This window comes from Rana temporaria, chromosome 10, assembly GCF_905171775.1.
Source record: "Rana temporaria chromosome 10, aRanTem1.1, whole genome shotgun sequence".
NCBI lineage: Eukaryota > Metazoa > Chordata > Amphibia > Anura > Ranidae > Rana > Rana temporaria.
This window is the reverse complement of record NC_053498.1, coordinates 72,068,809-72,083,046: the sequence shown is the minus strand read 5'-3', so window position 1 is coordinate 72,083,046 and position 14,238 is coordinate 72,068,809. Positions and strand designations below refer to the sequence as shown.

Below are 14,238 nucleotides of genomic sequence, written 5' to 3'. Positions count from 1 at the left end.
TAACCACAAATGTCTTTTCTGTGCTCACATCATTATCAGTTTTATTCAACCCCCAAGTGACATTCAATCTTAGTACTTAGTACAACATCCTTTTACAGTTATAACAGCTTTTAAGCGTGAAGCATAGCTTGACACAAGTGTCTTGCAGCGATCTACGGGTATCTTCGCCCATTCGTCATGGGCAAAAGCCTCCAGTTCAGTCACATTCTTAGGCTTGCGCACTGCAACTGCTTTCTTTAAGTCCCACCAGAGGTTCTCAATCGGATTTAAGTCTGGTGACTGCGATGGCCACTTCAAAATGTTCCAGCCTTTAATCTGCAACCATGCTCTAGTGGACTTGGAGGTATGCTTGGGATCATTGTCCTGTTGAAAGGTCCAACGTCTCCCAAGCCTCAGGTTTGTGACGGACTGCATCACATTGTCATCCAATATCTCCTGGTACTGAAGAGAATTCATGGTACCTTGCACACGCTGAAGCTTCCCTGTACCTGCAGAAGCAAAACAGCCCCAAAGCATGATTGACCCCTCGCCATGCTTCACAGTAGGCAAGGTGTTCTTTTCATCATAGGCCTTGTTCTTCCTCCTCCAAATATAGCGTTGATCCATGGGCCCAAACACTTCTAATTTTGTTTCATCAGTCCACAGAATACAATCCCAAAACTTGTGTGGTTTGTCCACGTTACTTTTGCATACTGCAGTCGACTCTTCTTATTCATTGGAGACAACAAGGGGGTGCGCCTGGGAGTTCTGGCATTGAGGCCTTCATTACGCAGTGTGCGCCGTATTGTCTGAGCAGAAACTTCAGTACCCACATCTGACAAATCTTTTCTCAGTTCCTCAGCAGTCACACGTGGACTTTTCTCCACTCTACGCTTCAGGTAGCACACAGCAGTCAAAGTCAGCATCTTCTTTCTGCCACGACCAGGTAGCGTTTCAACAGTGCCCTTTGCCTTGAATTTGCGAATGATGCTTCCTATGGTGTCTCTTGGTATGTTTAACATCTTTGCAATCTTCTTATAGCCATTGCCCTTCCTGTGAAGAGTAATCACCTCTTCTCTTGTCTTCCCGGACCATTCTCTTGACTTCCCCATGTTTGTAACCACACCAGTAAATGTCTAGAAGGAGCTGAGTATCACAGTCATTTTAAAGCTGCCTAATTGGTGCTTATTAGGCTTTATTGCTGCTCCCTGACATCCACAGGTGTTTTCAATACCTGATTGAAAACACTTCAATGAACCTCTGTTCTTCAGAGTGGTAGTCTTTAAGGGGTTGAATAATTGTGTAAATGAAGAATTCACAAAATAAACATTTACTACTGTATTACAAAACCAATTGAGGTCATTTTAGTTGCATATGGTTCTTTAAGAAGTCCTTGTAGGATTTCATTCTGAATACAATTACAAATGTACACTAAATTCCCTAAAACCCTTTACAGCATTGGGGGGTTGAATCATTTTGAACACAACTGTAAGTCATTGAATATTAAAAGCCATTTATGATTTCAGTGGAGTATGTATCTTGCAACACAAAGCAACTTCTAGTTAATGTTAAAAGTAACATGATAAAAGTTCATCAATGGGATATTATGTGCTTTTATGTGTATTTGTGCGTTTGTGTGTATGAATATACACACACACACTATATTGTTAAAAGTATTGGGATGCCTGCTTTTACACGCACATGAACTTTAATGGCATCCCAGTCTTAGTAGGGTTCAATACTGAGTTGGTCCACCCTTTGCAGCTATAACAGTTTCAACTCTTTTGGAGACTTTCCACAAGGTTTAGAAGTGTGTCTATGGGAATGTTTGACCGTTCTTCCAGAAACGCATTTGTGAGGTCAGACACTGATGTGGACGAGAAGGCCCGTCTCGCAGTTTTCGCTTTAATTAATCCCAAAGGTGTTTTTATGGGTTGAAGTAAGGACTCTGTGCAGGCCAGTCAAGTTCCTTTACCCCAAACCCACTCATCCATGTCTTTATAGACCTTTCTTTGTGCACTGGTCCAATTAATTTGGTGAATGGAGGATTATGGTGTGGGGAAGGAGGTTCTCATCCAAGATGTCACGGTACATAGCCCAGTCCATCGTCCTTTTGATGCGGTGATGCGGCAACGTTTTTCTGGTACCTTAGCAGAAAAAACCCTCAAAGCATAATGTTTCCAACTCCATGTTTGATGGTGGAGATGGTGTTCTTGGGGTCATAAACAGCATTCCTCCTCCTGCAAACACAGTGAGTTGAGTTGATGCCAAAGAGCTTGATTTTGGTCTTATCTGACCACAACACTTTCACACTTTCACCCAGTTCTCCTCCGAATCATTCAGATGTTCATTAGCAAACTACAGATGGACCGGTACATGTGCTTTCATGAGCAGAAGGACCTTGCGGGCGCTGCAGGATTTAAGTCCTTCACGGCGTAGGGTGGTGTTATTATTTTTGGGTGACTATGGTCCCAGCTGCCTTGAGATCATTGGCCAGATTCTCCCGTGTAGTTTTGTGCTGATTCCCCACTGTTCTCATGATCATTAAAACTCTAAGGTGAGATCTTGCATGGAGAGCCAGACTGATATATATTTATAGCTTTTTTCTTTTTTTTTTTTTACTTGTAATGGCGGTAATCAATTTTTATCGGGACTGTGACATTGCGGCGGACAAAACGGACGCCTAACTGACACTTTTGGGAATCGGTGCTAAAAATATGCAATGACACTGGCAAGGAAGGGGAGAACATCAGGGGCGATCAAAGGGTTCAGTGTGTTCCCTGTGTGTGCTTTTTTACTGTGGGGGGGGGGGTGGGGGGTGGGCTAACAGCATGGGTACAGTGGTCCTTGTTCCTGATTAGAAGGAACACAATATGACAGTGCTCATGCCTGACAGAACAGCGGTCTGCCTTGTTTACTGCTGTTCTACCTCTGTGAAGAGCGATCACGGGTGGCTGGCGGACATCGCATCTGCCGGGCCCACTGATTGACTCCCCCTGTGGCTCCTCCCTGTGCGCCCCTCAGTGGTTATTGCACAAAATCACATACAGGTACGTGATTTTGCGACATAGCGTTGCCCTGCCGCAGTCAATATGGTTAAAGTGATTTGTAAAGGATCGTTTTAAAAAAAAAAAAAACGAAGTAGAAGTAGGTAGATCCTTGCACTGCAAGCTCTTGGTTGCAGCTTCCTCTCCAACAACAAGAACACTTGATCAGTACAATAGTTGACATCACCATATCTTACTTGAAATCTTGTAAAACTACCAGGCAGCCTTGCCTCAGACCGAAACATGTCTCAGCTGAGTGCAAACTGGGGGTCAGCGAATGCATTTCCATGTACAGTATTTTGATGTGTTTGACCTGCTCTTACTAGATGTGCCATTCAGGTCAATGGAGATGATTAAAATCGCATTGCAACACAAAATGAGCAGCAGTGTGCGTGTATGTTACACACAACACATAATGCATTGTATTGCATCTGGTGTGAAAAACTGTAGTAGTGTATACTAAATATATTCTCTTTTATAGATGCAATAACATCTGTTGGTTCCTTCATTCTTAAAGCAAATGAGCTTTCACAGTAAGTCTTATTTCAACATTACCATATTAAATTGCTAATACTTGTAGGAGGATCAAATTGTTTGAAAGTGTTTTTTTACTAACGAGAGAAAACTGACGGTCGTTTTTCGGCATTAGAAAAAAAACGTCGTTTTTCAGCATGTCCAAAAAACGACGTTTTTCCAACTTAAAAACGATGTTGCCCACACACCATTTTTTTTAAAAAATGATGAACAAAGCGCGGTGACGTACAACACGTACGACGGCACTCTAAAGGGGAAGTTCCATTCGCCTTTGGGCTGCTTTTAGCTGATTCCTTGTTAGTAAAAGACGATTCGCACTTTTTTGTCTGTTACAGCGTGATGAATGTGCTTACTCCATTATGAATGGTAGTTTTACCAGAACGAGCGCTCCCGTCTCATAACTCGCTTCTGGGCATGCGCGGGTTTAAGCCCACACACGATCATTTTTAACAACACGAAAAACATTTTAAAAAACAATGTGAAGCCCACACATGATCATTTTAAATGACGTTTTTAAAAACTTCGTTTTTTTTTTCATGCCGAAAAACGACCGTGTGTACGCGGCATTAGGCCCCTTTCACACGGTCGGACTGTCCAGGTCCACCTGTCTGTTTTGTCGGCGGACCTGAATGGCCGCTCCGTGCAATCCTATGGAGCGTAGGATGTCAGCTGAGACATGTCCGCTGACATCTGACCCGATCTGATCCGCCAAAATCAGACGTATGGCGATACGTCGCCATCCGTCCATGGCAGATCGGATCGGGTGAGAAAAAATATTCATGTTAAACTTCCCATGCTAAACATCTTGGCAGTCGGCATTTATTTACTTTTCTAAAAGGGAAAATAAAAACCATTAAAAACTAGAACTACGTGGTTTATGTTAAATATGATAACATTATAATGTCTATGTGACGGGCTGCCTGACACCCCAACTGGGTATCTCCGCCAAACTACAGCTTATTCTACTCTGGAATCAGAATATAGCAAATTTACCCCAAGCATCAGACAGAACCAATGTTGGAGTGAAACAGAACTGATTTATTTAACAAACAGCACAACATTTGTACACCAAACCCTCCTACCTCGACAAGTATGGCACACATTACTAGTGCCAGGAGAAAATGACATTATATAAACAAACACAATAAACCAATAGATTCCTTCCTGGCACCCAGCAGTCTGGAATCTGGAGGTGGTTAAACAAACTGAGAGCTTATCACCTAAACCCTAGTTGAGGCAAACAATAGTTGATGCCAGGAAACCTGTAACAGAAAATAACGTTTCTTAACCCCACATATGCTGAAATTCGCCCCTGCGCATAACACATCGCTCCAATATGCCGAGGGGTCCCAGAAACCGTCCCTCCAGCCCTTGCACGGAAAGGGTAGCTAGTAAAAAACCCGGCCATCATAACCCTCTTGGGGAAAAGGTTCCTTGTAACCTCAAGAGAAGGGTCTCCTTAGTCTTGGGTCCATAGTCGTTAGGAAGGAGGCCGACCCCCAGGCCCTTCCAGGAGCCCAAGTCATAGTGATTTCCGTGAGAGTCCAGTACTGTTTTCCATTATACACATTTAAGAAATTGTTAGAATTGAGCTGTGTATAAGTGTACATTCTGTGGATCATTAGAAACAAGCTTTCCTCTTGACAATTTATGTACTGATGATTGCTTCTGGGTTTTCATTGGCTATAGATGTGCGGTTTTTGTTTTGATTTAAAAGAGAAGCGTGGTTAAAGCTTTTTTGGCTGTACTTCCCTTGTGGGGCACAGGAGTACACTTACTTTTGTTCTCCCATGACCCAGAATCAGCTGATAGCGGGTTATTACTCGCTATGAGCTGACAGGGCAGAGTCTGGCCCAGGAAGGACCCACCCAGCTAATTGACAGCTGGTTCCACCTCTCGGCGTGCAACTGAGAGCCATAGTCCCCCAGCCTGGTACTCCAGCAAACGCTGGATAATGAGAGAGTGACTGACTGTCGCTTCTCTCCGCTATGAGCAGATGGATACATTCCTGAGTCATTCTCAGTCTTAGAGCCAGTGAGGGACTGCAGCATCACACAGATGCTGTAGTATAGAGGTACACTATATTACCAAAAGTATTGGGACACCTGCTTTTACATACACATGAACTTTAATAGCATCCCAGTCTTAGTCCATAGGGTTCAATATTGAGTTGGCCCTCCCTTTTCAGCGATAATGGCTTCAACTCTTCTGGGAAGGCTGTCCACAAGGTTTAGGAGTGTGTCTATGGGAATGTTAGACCATTCTTCCAGAAGCACATTTGTGAGGTCGGGTACTGATGTGGACGAGAAGGCTTGGCTCGCAGGCTCCACTCAAATTCATCCCACAGGTGTTCTATCGGGTTGAGGTCAAGACTCTGTGCAGGCCAGTCAAGATCCTCCACCCCTGGTGTGCAGTCATTTTGGAACAGGAAGGGGCCATCTCCAAACTGTTCCCACAAAGTTGGGAGCATGAAATTGTCTAAAATGTCTTGGTGTGCTGTTGGCTTAAGTGTTCCCTTCACTAGAACTAAGGGGCCAAACCCAAACCCTGAAAAACAATACCACACCCTAATCCCCCCCTTCACCAAATGATTTGGACCAGTGCACAAATCAAGGTCCATAAAGACATGGACGAGCGAGTTTGGGGTGGAGGAACTTGACTGGCCTGCACAGAGTCCTGACCTCAACGCAATAGAACACATTTGTGATAAATTAGTGCAGAGACTGTGAGCCAGGCATTCTTGTCCACATCAGTGCCTGACCTCACAAATACGCTTTTGGAAGAATGGTCAAACATTCCCATAGACACGCTATGTGGGCCAACTTTAATATTGAACCCTAACGGACTAAGACTGGGATACCATTAAAGTTCATGTGCGTGCAAAGGCAGGCAGAGATACGGAATATGGAATATCTAAGACATAGTTATGGAGACACTAGAGAGGGTTTTTCTAGGAGATGGGAATAGTGGATTTTTCTTTAACTAACGAAGAGATACAGTGAAATTAAGAGTGTATAGTGAGGAGGAGGAATAAGGGTCTAGAGGAGGGGTGGGGGGAATAGATTAAAGGGGGGTTAGGGAAGGGGGGCGGAAAGGTTATTTGCAATTTTGATAAAGTGTATCCCCACTTTGGTGGGAAATGTGACTGTTTTTTTTTAAATATGTCTGTGCAAAATAAAACTCAATAAATAATCAAAGTAAACAAATAAGTGTTTTCCACCCCTGAAAAAAAAAAAAAAAGACAGGCAGTCCAAAACCTTTGGTAATATAGTGTATGTATGTATGTTTTTTTCATACACTCATGCTTTCTTTTAAATATGAACATTTGTGTTATTTTCAGAGTTATAGACAGTGGGATGAAAAACTTTAAGGCATTCTTTCGATGGCTTTATGTAGGTAAGCAATAATTAACTGCATATTTAATTTAAGTACAAATTTATGTATAATAAAAACTGATTAGAAACAAACTTCCTTTCATGATTCAGGTTTATGTAGTATTATACTTTCTTTTAGCTATGTTACGAATGTCAGAAGATCATGTTCTTCCGGAGCTAAATAAGGTATGATAAATAGAGATATATTTAAAAAATCTATTCATATAGAGAGAATGAGATTGTTAGAATATCCATCACATGATCAGTTGAGTTGAAAGTTAAACCTAAAGTGATACTAAAGTCTTGCTTTTTTTGTGTGTTTAAAAATAATAAACATGTTATACTTACCTGCTCTGTGAAGTGGTTTTGCACAGAGCAGCCCCAATCCTCCTCTTTTCGGGTCCCTCTTCGGCGATTCTGGCCCCTCCCTCCTGTTAAGTGCCCCCATAGCAAGCAGCTTGCTATGGGGGCAGCCGAACTGTAGCTCCTTGTGTCCATTCAGACACGGAGGGCCGCGGCTAGGCCCCTCCCTCCTCATTGGCTGGCTGACTTTGACAGCATCGGGAGCCAATGGAACTCCGCTGCTGTCTCAGCCAAAGAGGAGGGAGAGTCCCGGGCAGCCGGGTGTTTCCTGCAACATCATTGGATAGAGAGGGGGTTCAGGTAAGTATTGAGGGGGCTGCTGCACACAGAAGTTGTTTTATCTTAAAGCATAGAATGCAGTAAGATAAAAAACCTTCTGCCTTTACAACCACATTAAACACATTTTTTGTAGAATGAGTTGGGCAGCTCATACAAGAGTCTTTTATTTTTATTTTTTATTTTTTCCACCAGTGAACTGACTCCATTCCCCCATCCACACACTCACTGTTATAGCTCATCATTAGGTGATTGGACACTGGCACACCCTAATTAGAAGAGAAGTTCACCTCTATATAACCCCTCCCACATGGAGAGTACCACAGTTTTTTCACTATTGTCTAAGGTGTTAGTCACGGTTAAAGATGTGCTAAGAAGGAAGTTCTACTGAGGGATCCCTCCGGGGGGTCCAAAAGGGCCAGAAAAAAGCCAAAATGGATGGTACCCAGGCCTCATGGAAGAGCGAGGTTTTGCCTGTAATGTTTCTCTTGTAGTACTGGGCTCTGGGATCCAGCACTTTGGGCACTTTTTAAAAAATGTGCAAAGGTTTCTGGCAGAGTCTTCTACAGGTCAAGGGAAGAGGTCTCCTTTAAATAGGAACCCAGAACCCTGAAGGTTGGCACAATACAGCCCTCTGTGATGGGTGAAGGTTGGATCTGTCTGATCTTCAGCAGTATCCTGCGGCGGGGATAAGGTAAGTGAACAAAATCCTGAGAAAAATCTTGAGGATTCTCTTCTGTGAGTAGCTGCATGTCTTGCCTGATTTCCGCCACTAGAGGGAGTAAAGGGACATACCTGTTGTTTTACTTACCATGCTCTCCAGGATGAAAAGCTCAGTGTCAGCCGGTCTGTTGATCGCCTCACTTCCTCCACTCCAGGCTCTGCCACAGTCATGTTGGGTGGGCTCCCTCGTAGTCCGGGTCCCACAGCGCTCGTTTTGAGGACCTCTCTCTCCCTTGCCTTCCCCCGCCATTCCCATACACGCGCAAGCAGGGGGCGTGCCTCTGTAGCTAAAACGGCGGGAACCAGGAGGAGGGGGTGTGGTTGCCGCCGGCGTGCATGTGTGGCGTGAATGCCGGCCCACAGCGCAGGGTGGATGTTTAAAGCCCCAGACGCCAGAGCTCTATAAGCAAGAGGGACACAGCAGCTTTGGGGCAAGGAAGCACCTCTGTATGGAGTGGATTCAGGCATATGCTAGGACACCTACTCGGCATCAGGCTGTGCAAATTTAGCGGCATTTTAGTCTATTGCTGGATTAGCTCAGCAGTGGATGCACCTGTGTTTAGTACCTCTGCTTTTTTAGCTTAGGCTATGTCTCCCCGTAGAAGGGGTTCAGGGGCAGGGAAAAAAAGGCATTAAGGTATTGCCATATGGATCTGGGGATCCTAGACATGCTGGCCTGATCCCATCCTCCCCTGAAAGACCTGAGACAGCTGCACAGGATGAGCAATTGCCCCTGTCAGGCTTTGCAGCCTCTCACAACATTTTAGCTCCTGCATATGTCACTGAGGACTCTTTAGCAACATCATTGGAGGGTTTAGAGGGAAAGATGGCTGCTTTAATCGCAGCATCCTCGCAGAAAAGCAAAACGCAGGATAGGTCCCCTTCTGATGCTTGATGATGTAACACCATCAGGGGACAAGGATCAGGAGTAGTCAGATGATTCAGGGGTTTCAGAGCAACAATTTTCTGCCTCTCAGGCTCTCAAGTTGCAGGTGCAATGCTATACAGAAGCTGTGCGTACTACGTACAAATTGCCCTCTCCTAAGTCTGCCGAGACCACCTTCCCCTCTTTGGGGTCAATAAAATCCCTGCAGGCTGCATATACCTTCCCGGTCCATCCTTTATTGGAAAAACGTATTTATGCTGACTGGGAACACCCAGATAACCTGTTTTCTCCTTCCAAAAAAAATGTCTTTCTTTATCCAATGGAGGAGAAATTCAACAAGAAGTGGAGCTTGCCGACAATAGACACGGCCATTTCCTGCATGAATTAAAATCTGACCTGTCCTGTGGACAATGCTCAGATCTTTAGAGACCCAACTGAGAAGTAGCTGGAATCTTTATTCAGATCCTCCTTTACTATGGCTGGAGCAGTAACCCAACCTGCAGTGGCAGCGATTGGCATGTGTCAGGTGCTTAAGGGACAGATGAAGCAGGTGATAAAGATTCTCCCTGCGGAACAGGCCAAAGATTGGGCGGACCTACCTAAGGCCTTATGTTTTGCGGTGGATGACATTAAAGATTCTATTCATCAAGCATCCCACCTTACTCTCCTGCTTGTACACATGCGCAGCATTTGCTGGCTAAAGCATTGGTCAGCTGAAGCTCCATGGAGATTGCTTGTTTGGGGATGATCTGGATAAATACATCCACACAATTTCTAGTGGTAAAACTACCCTGTTGCCTATTAAGTAAAAGAGTAAACGTCCTTCATTTAAAAGTTCTCTATCCCCAGTCCTGGCGGCTGCAGCCTCCAGGTAGTGGCGACAACCTCCTCAACCGAGTACAAAAGGTAAAGTCCAGGGCCAAGCCAGTGTCAAAAGAAGATTGGGGTCAAAGATCTGCTAAGCAGAGTCCCAAAGCCCCCTTATGAAGGGGCGCCCCCGCTTGGCCGAGTGGGGGGGGGGGCTACTTTGGCGATTTGCAAGGGCTTGGCAGGAAGAGATTCAGGACAAGTGGGTAATTTCCACGGTGTCTCTGGGTTACAAGCTATAATTTTGAGAATTCCCGCCATCCCGTTTTCTAAAGTCAAGCATTTCCAAAGATCCAGCAAAATGAAGGCTGATGTTCCTAGCATTGGATCATTTGCTATCTGAACCAAGATGTGGTCCTACCATCCTTCTGTCCAGATCCGCATTCTGCGGAAGAAAAATTATTGCACTCTCTAGATGTAGTTAGAGCAGTCAAAATCTATCTGAAAGCAACCCTCAGATACGTAAAACTGATGTTTTGTTTGTGCTGCCAGAAGTTCCCAGAAAGGGCCAGGCAGCGTTGAAATCCTCGGATTACGAACATAATCCATTCCAGGAGAATGCTCGTAATCCGAAGTACTCGCGTATCAAAGCGAGTTTCCCCATTGAAGTCAATGGAAATAAAAAAAATTAAAAATCCGCATTGACTTCAATGACATGCAATACCACATGCGGCCAGAGGCGCGGGATGCCGGAGAGCCTCGGAAACAGCCAGAAAGGCCCGAGGACAGCTCGGCTGACCTCGGAAAGGCTCGAGAACGTAGTATTTCCGAGCATTTACGAATGTCGCAGATCGGCATCGTTTGGCTCCGGTGCCCTCCGCCCACCTCAGTCCAAACGCGGTACTGCACACCGCTTTGGCCTGAATCCTGCTAGTTTTGCGAAACAATACTCGCAAACCGAGTTAGGACTTTTCAAAATACAGTGCTCATATTGCAAAACGCTCGTTAATCGCGTTACTCGCAATCCGAGGTTCCACTGTATCTCCAAGTGGATTTGGCAAGTTATTGTTTAGGCCTATGATATAAAGAAGAAAAATCCTCCTTTTCACGTGAAGGTGCACTCGACCAGAGCAGTGAGTGCTTCATGGGCAGTGCATCACCAGGCCTCCATGGCTCAGATCTACAAGGCTGCAACCTGGTCTTCAGTCCATATGTTCACGAAAAGTGGATGTAAGGGGGCACAAGGATACCGCCTTTGGGTGCAGTGTGCTGCAGGCAGCAGTATAGGTCCTCACGTTCGATGGCGTCTGCGTTTTGATCTGTGTCTCCCTCCCCTCAAGTATTGCTCTGGAACATCCCACTAAGTAATTAACAAGAGCTCTGTGTCCCGTGATGTACGAAAAAGAAAATATGATTTTTTTAAAACAGCTTACCTGTAAAATCTTTTTCTTGGAGTACATCACGGACACAGAGCTCCCCGCCCCTCTTTTTTGGGGATATTTATATATTTTGGGATACTTCTTGCTTTGCTACAAAAACTGAGGTACTCTCCATGTGGGAGGGGTTATTTAGAAGGGAACTTCTCTTCTAATTAGGGTGTGCCCGTGTCCATTCACCTAATGGTGAGCTTTAACCCACTAAGTAATAAACAAGAGCTCCGTGTCCCGTGATGTACTCAAAGGAAAAGATTTTACAGGTAAGCTGTTTTAAAAAATCATATTTTTGTGCAACTTTAGTGCCCATACATGGATAGAACTTCAGGTAGACACCATCGGTAGGCTTTTAAATATCTTGCAGGTGAAGCTGCTAGAAGCCTCTTATCTCTTGACAAGCAAGCCTCCTGAATGACATTTTCTAGGAGCTCTTTATCTGCCCACTGTGTGTGGGCAGGCTCTGAGAGTGAAGGCAGCAGCATTGTTTTGCTGGAAACAAAAGCAATATAGTCATGTGAACAGGGACAGAGAGGGGTTGGGTTCTGTACCAGGTGGGGTAACAACGCTCGTTAGTTGGGATTTCAGTGCAGTGCACTGTGTTGTCTGCCCATATAGGAATATAGGGTCACACTAGATTATTGGAAGATCAATGGATATTTATTTCTCTATACTTGCAGTGCTTTTAAAGGGATAAAACAATGGGACATGTGCATTGCAAATATGTGCTGCTTTTCTTAATTTCTTTATTTTTTTACATAGACTTGAAAGCCTTGCACCTGTGATCAGTGTATCATAAGTTCAATACACAGGCTCTTGCAGAATCTTTCTGCATCCGGTTCATACTAAAGTACTGATCTTTAAATATAGGGCTACAGAAAGTGTTAATGGCTTATGAGTGCGGTGACGTCATAACTTCCTTGTGATGAATTGGGGGGGATGGGTGCTGCAGATTCTGTGACTGTACTTTGTTATACCCTAAATATAGATGTTCTATGAAACATGCTCAGAAACGTGGTGCTAGACTTACTTTAGGTGACTACTTTTCCCAGTTCTGTGTATAATACATTTTCCAATGCTTACACTTTTTTTTTTTCTGTGTGTGTAGATGACACAAAAGGACATCACTTTTGTTGCTGACTTTCTGACAGAACATTTTAATGAAGTAAGTATTGAGTGCATTTTTTAAAATTATTTTCTTATAGAATATAACAGTAGCAAACATCTGTCATAATGCAAATACATTCTGTTAAAGCTGATCTCCATGTTTTTTGTCACTTTAAGTAGTTTGTTTGGACCAAGTTGGTCCAAATGAACTACTTCCTTTACTAAGTGCAGCACTGGCTCTAAGCACTCTATGAACTGTATGTAGCTTCAGCTACATACAGTTCATACACCGTGCTGGTTACGCTGTGAGACGGACACTTCCTGTCGCACACCCAGAAGAAAATAAGAGCAAGTCTGAGCTATGCAGCTTTGTATTCTCTCAATGATTACAAAGCTTCCTCTGATTGGCTGAGGCGGGCTGATGATGTCACACTCTCCGACTCTGCCAATCAGAGGAAGCTTTGTATTCATTCACAGAATACAAAGCTACCTATGAATGGCTGTGTGCTGCTCAGACCGACTCTTATTTTGTTCAGGGTGTGAGACAGGAAGTCTGTCTCACAGCCGTAACCCAGCACGGTGTACTGTATGTAGCTGAAGCTACATATGGCTCATACAGCGCTTAAAACAAGTGCGGTACTAACTGAAGGAAATTGTTTGGACCAGCTTGGTCCAAACAAACTATTTAAAGTGACAGGAAACATCGAGATTGGCTTTAGTTCCAAGAATTTAGCAGTCATTAAAGAAGGCTACCTGACGGGTTATAGACAAGACCCAGACAGAAAGTTGGAGCAAAGGAAACTCTGTACCCTTTGCTGGCGTGGCAGCATATTACTTAAGCTAACAATTGTGATGATATAACCACATCATATCAAAGGTCTAAGGCAAAAATATCACTAATAAACCATAAGACAACAGAATGTTGGTTAATATAAAGGTTGTTCTGCCAACCAACTGGCTATTTAACTGTTGAGTTGAATGATTAAGTAAATCATTTGGAATTTTTATTTTAACATTAAAATGTATGTCTCTTACTGAGAAGAAATGTGTTTTAAACAAAAACAGACAAATAACTCCTGTGCTACCCAAAAAAAAAACAACAACAAAAAACATGATAAGGTAGCAGCTAACACTAAGACCCCTTTTAGGCTGGGTTCACACTACGGTTTTCCCGTCCGTCAGCCGCATACGATTTCAGTATTGAAAACGTACGGGCCCGGACGGGAAAACGTATAGATAGAGAATGCATTGCAAATCGTATGCACTCAGATGCATCCGGGTGCGTACGATTTGCTGGCAAAACGTTTTTTAAACGTCCGCAAAACCGTGTTCAACCACGGTTTTGCGGTCGTTTTTAAAACAGTATGGCAACCGCATACGTTTTCCTTTAACATTAATGTCAATGGAAAACGTACATATGTGCGGTTCCATACGTTCCCGTCCGTTTCAGCCGCATACGTTTTTTCATATAAATCGTATGCGGCTGACGGACGGGAAAACCGTAGTGTGAACCCAGCCTTACAATGAGGCGGTTTTCAGGCTTTTTAGCGCTAGAAATAGTTGGGACGCCAGGAAAGGTCTTGCAAGAAGCATCTTTAGGGCGGTTTGGGATCGCTGTATTTAGTGCTCCCAAAATGCCCTGCCCATTGAAATGAATGGGCAGCGCTTCCAAAGTGCCTGAAAAGCGATGAGAAAGCGCCACAACACGGTCC

General features: G+C 44.1%; 1 protein-coding gene across 3 annotated transcripts in view; it reads left to right on the top strand.

Annotated features, from left to right (window-relative positions):
* The window catches only part of ANAPC4 (anaphase promoting complex subunit 4), a 90,947-nt gene that overhangs the window by 46,538 nt on the left and 30,171 nt on the right, over positions 1 to 14,238 (top strand). For all 3 annotated transcript variants that reach the window (XM_040325447.1, XM_040325449.1, XM_040325448.1), the window contains exons 16-19: positions 3,508 to 3,559; positions 6,901 to 6,956; positions 7,074 to 7,120; positions 12,528 to 12,584. In XM_040325447.1, coding sequence (XP_040181381.1) covers positions 3,508 to 3,559; positions 6,901 to 6,956; positions 7,074 to 7,120; positions 12,528 to 12,584 — 212 coding nt within the window. The remainder of the gene's footprint in view (positions 1 to 3,507; positions 3,560 to 6,900; positions 6,957 to 7,073; positions 7,121 to 12,527; positions 12,585 to 14,238) is intronic.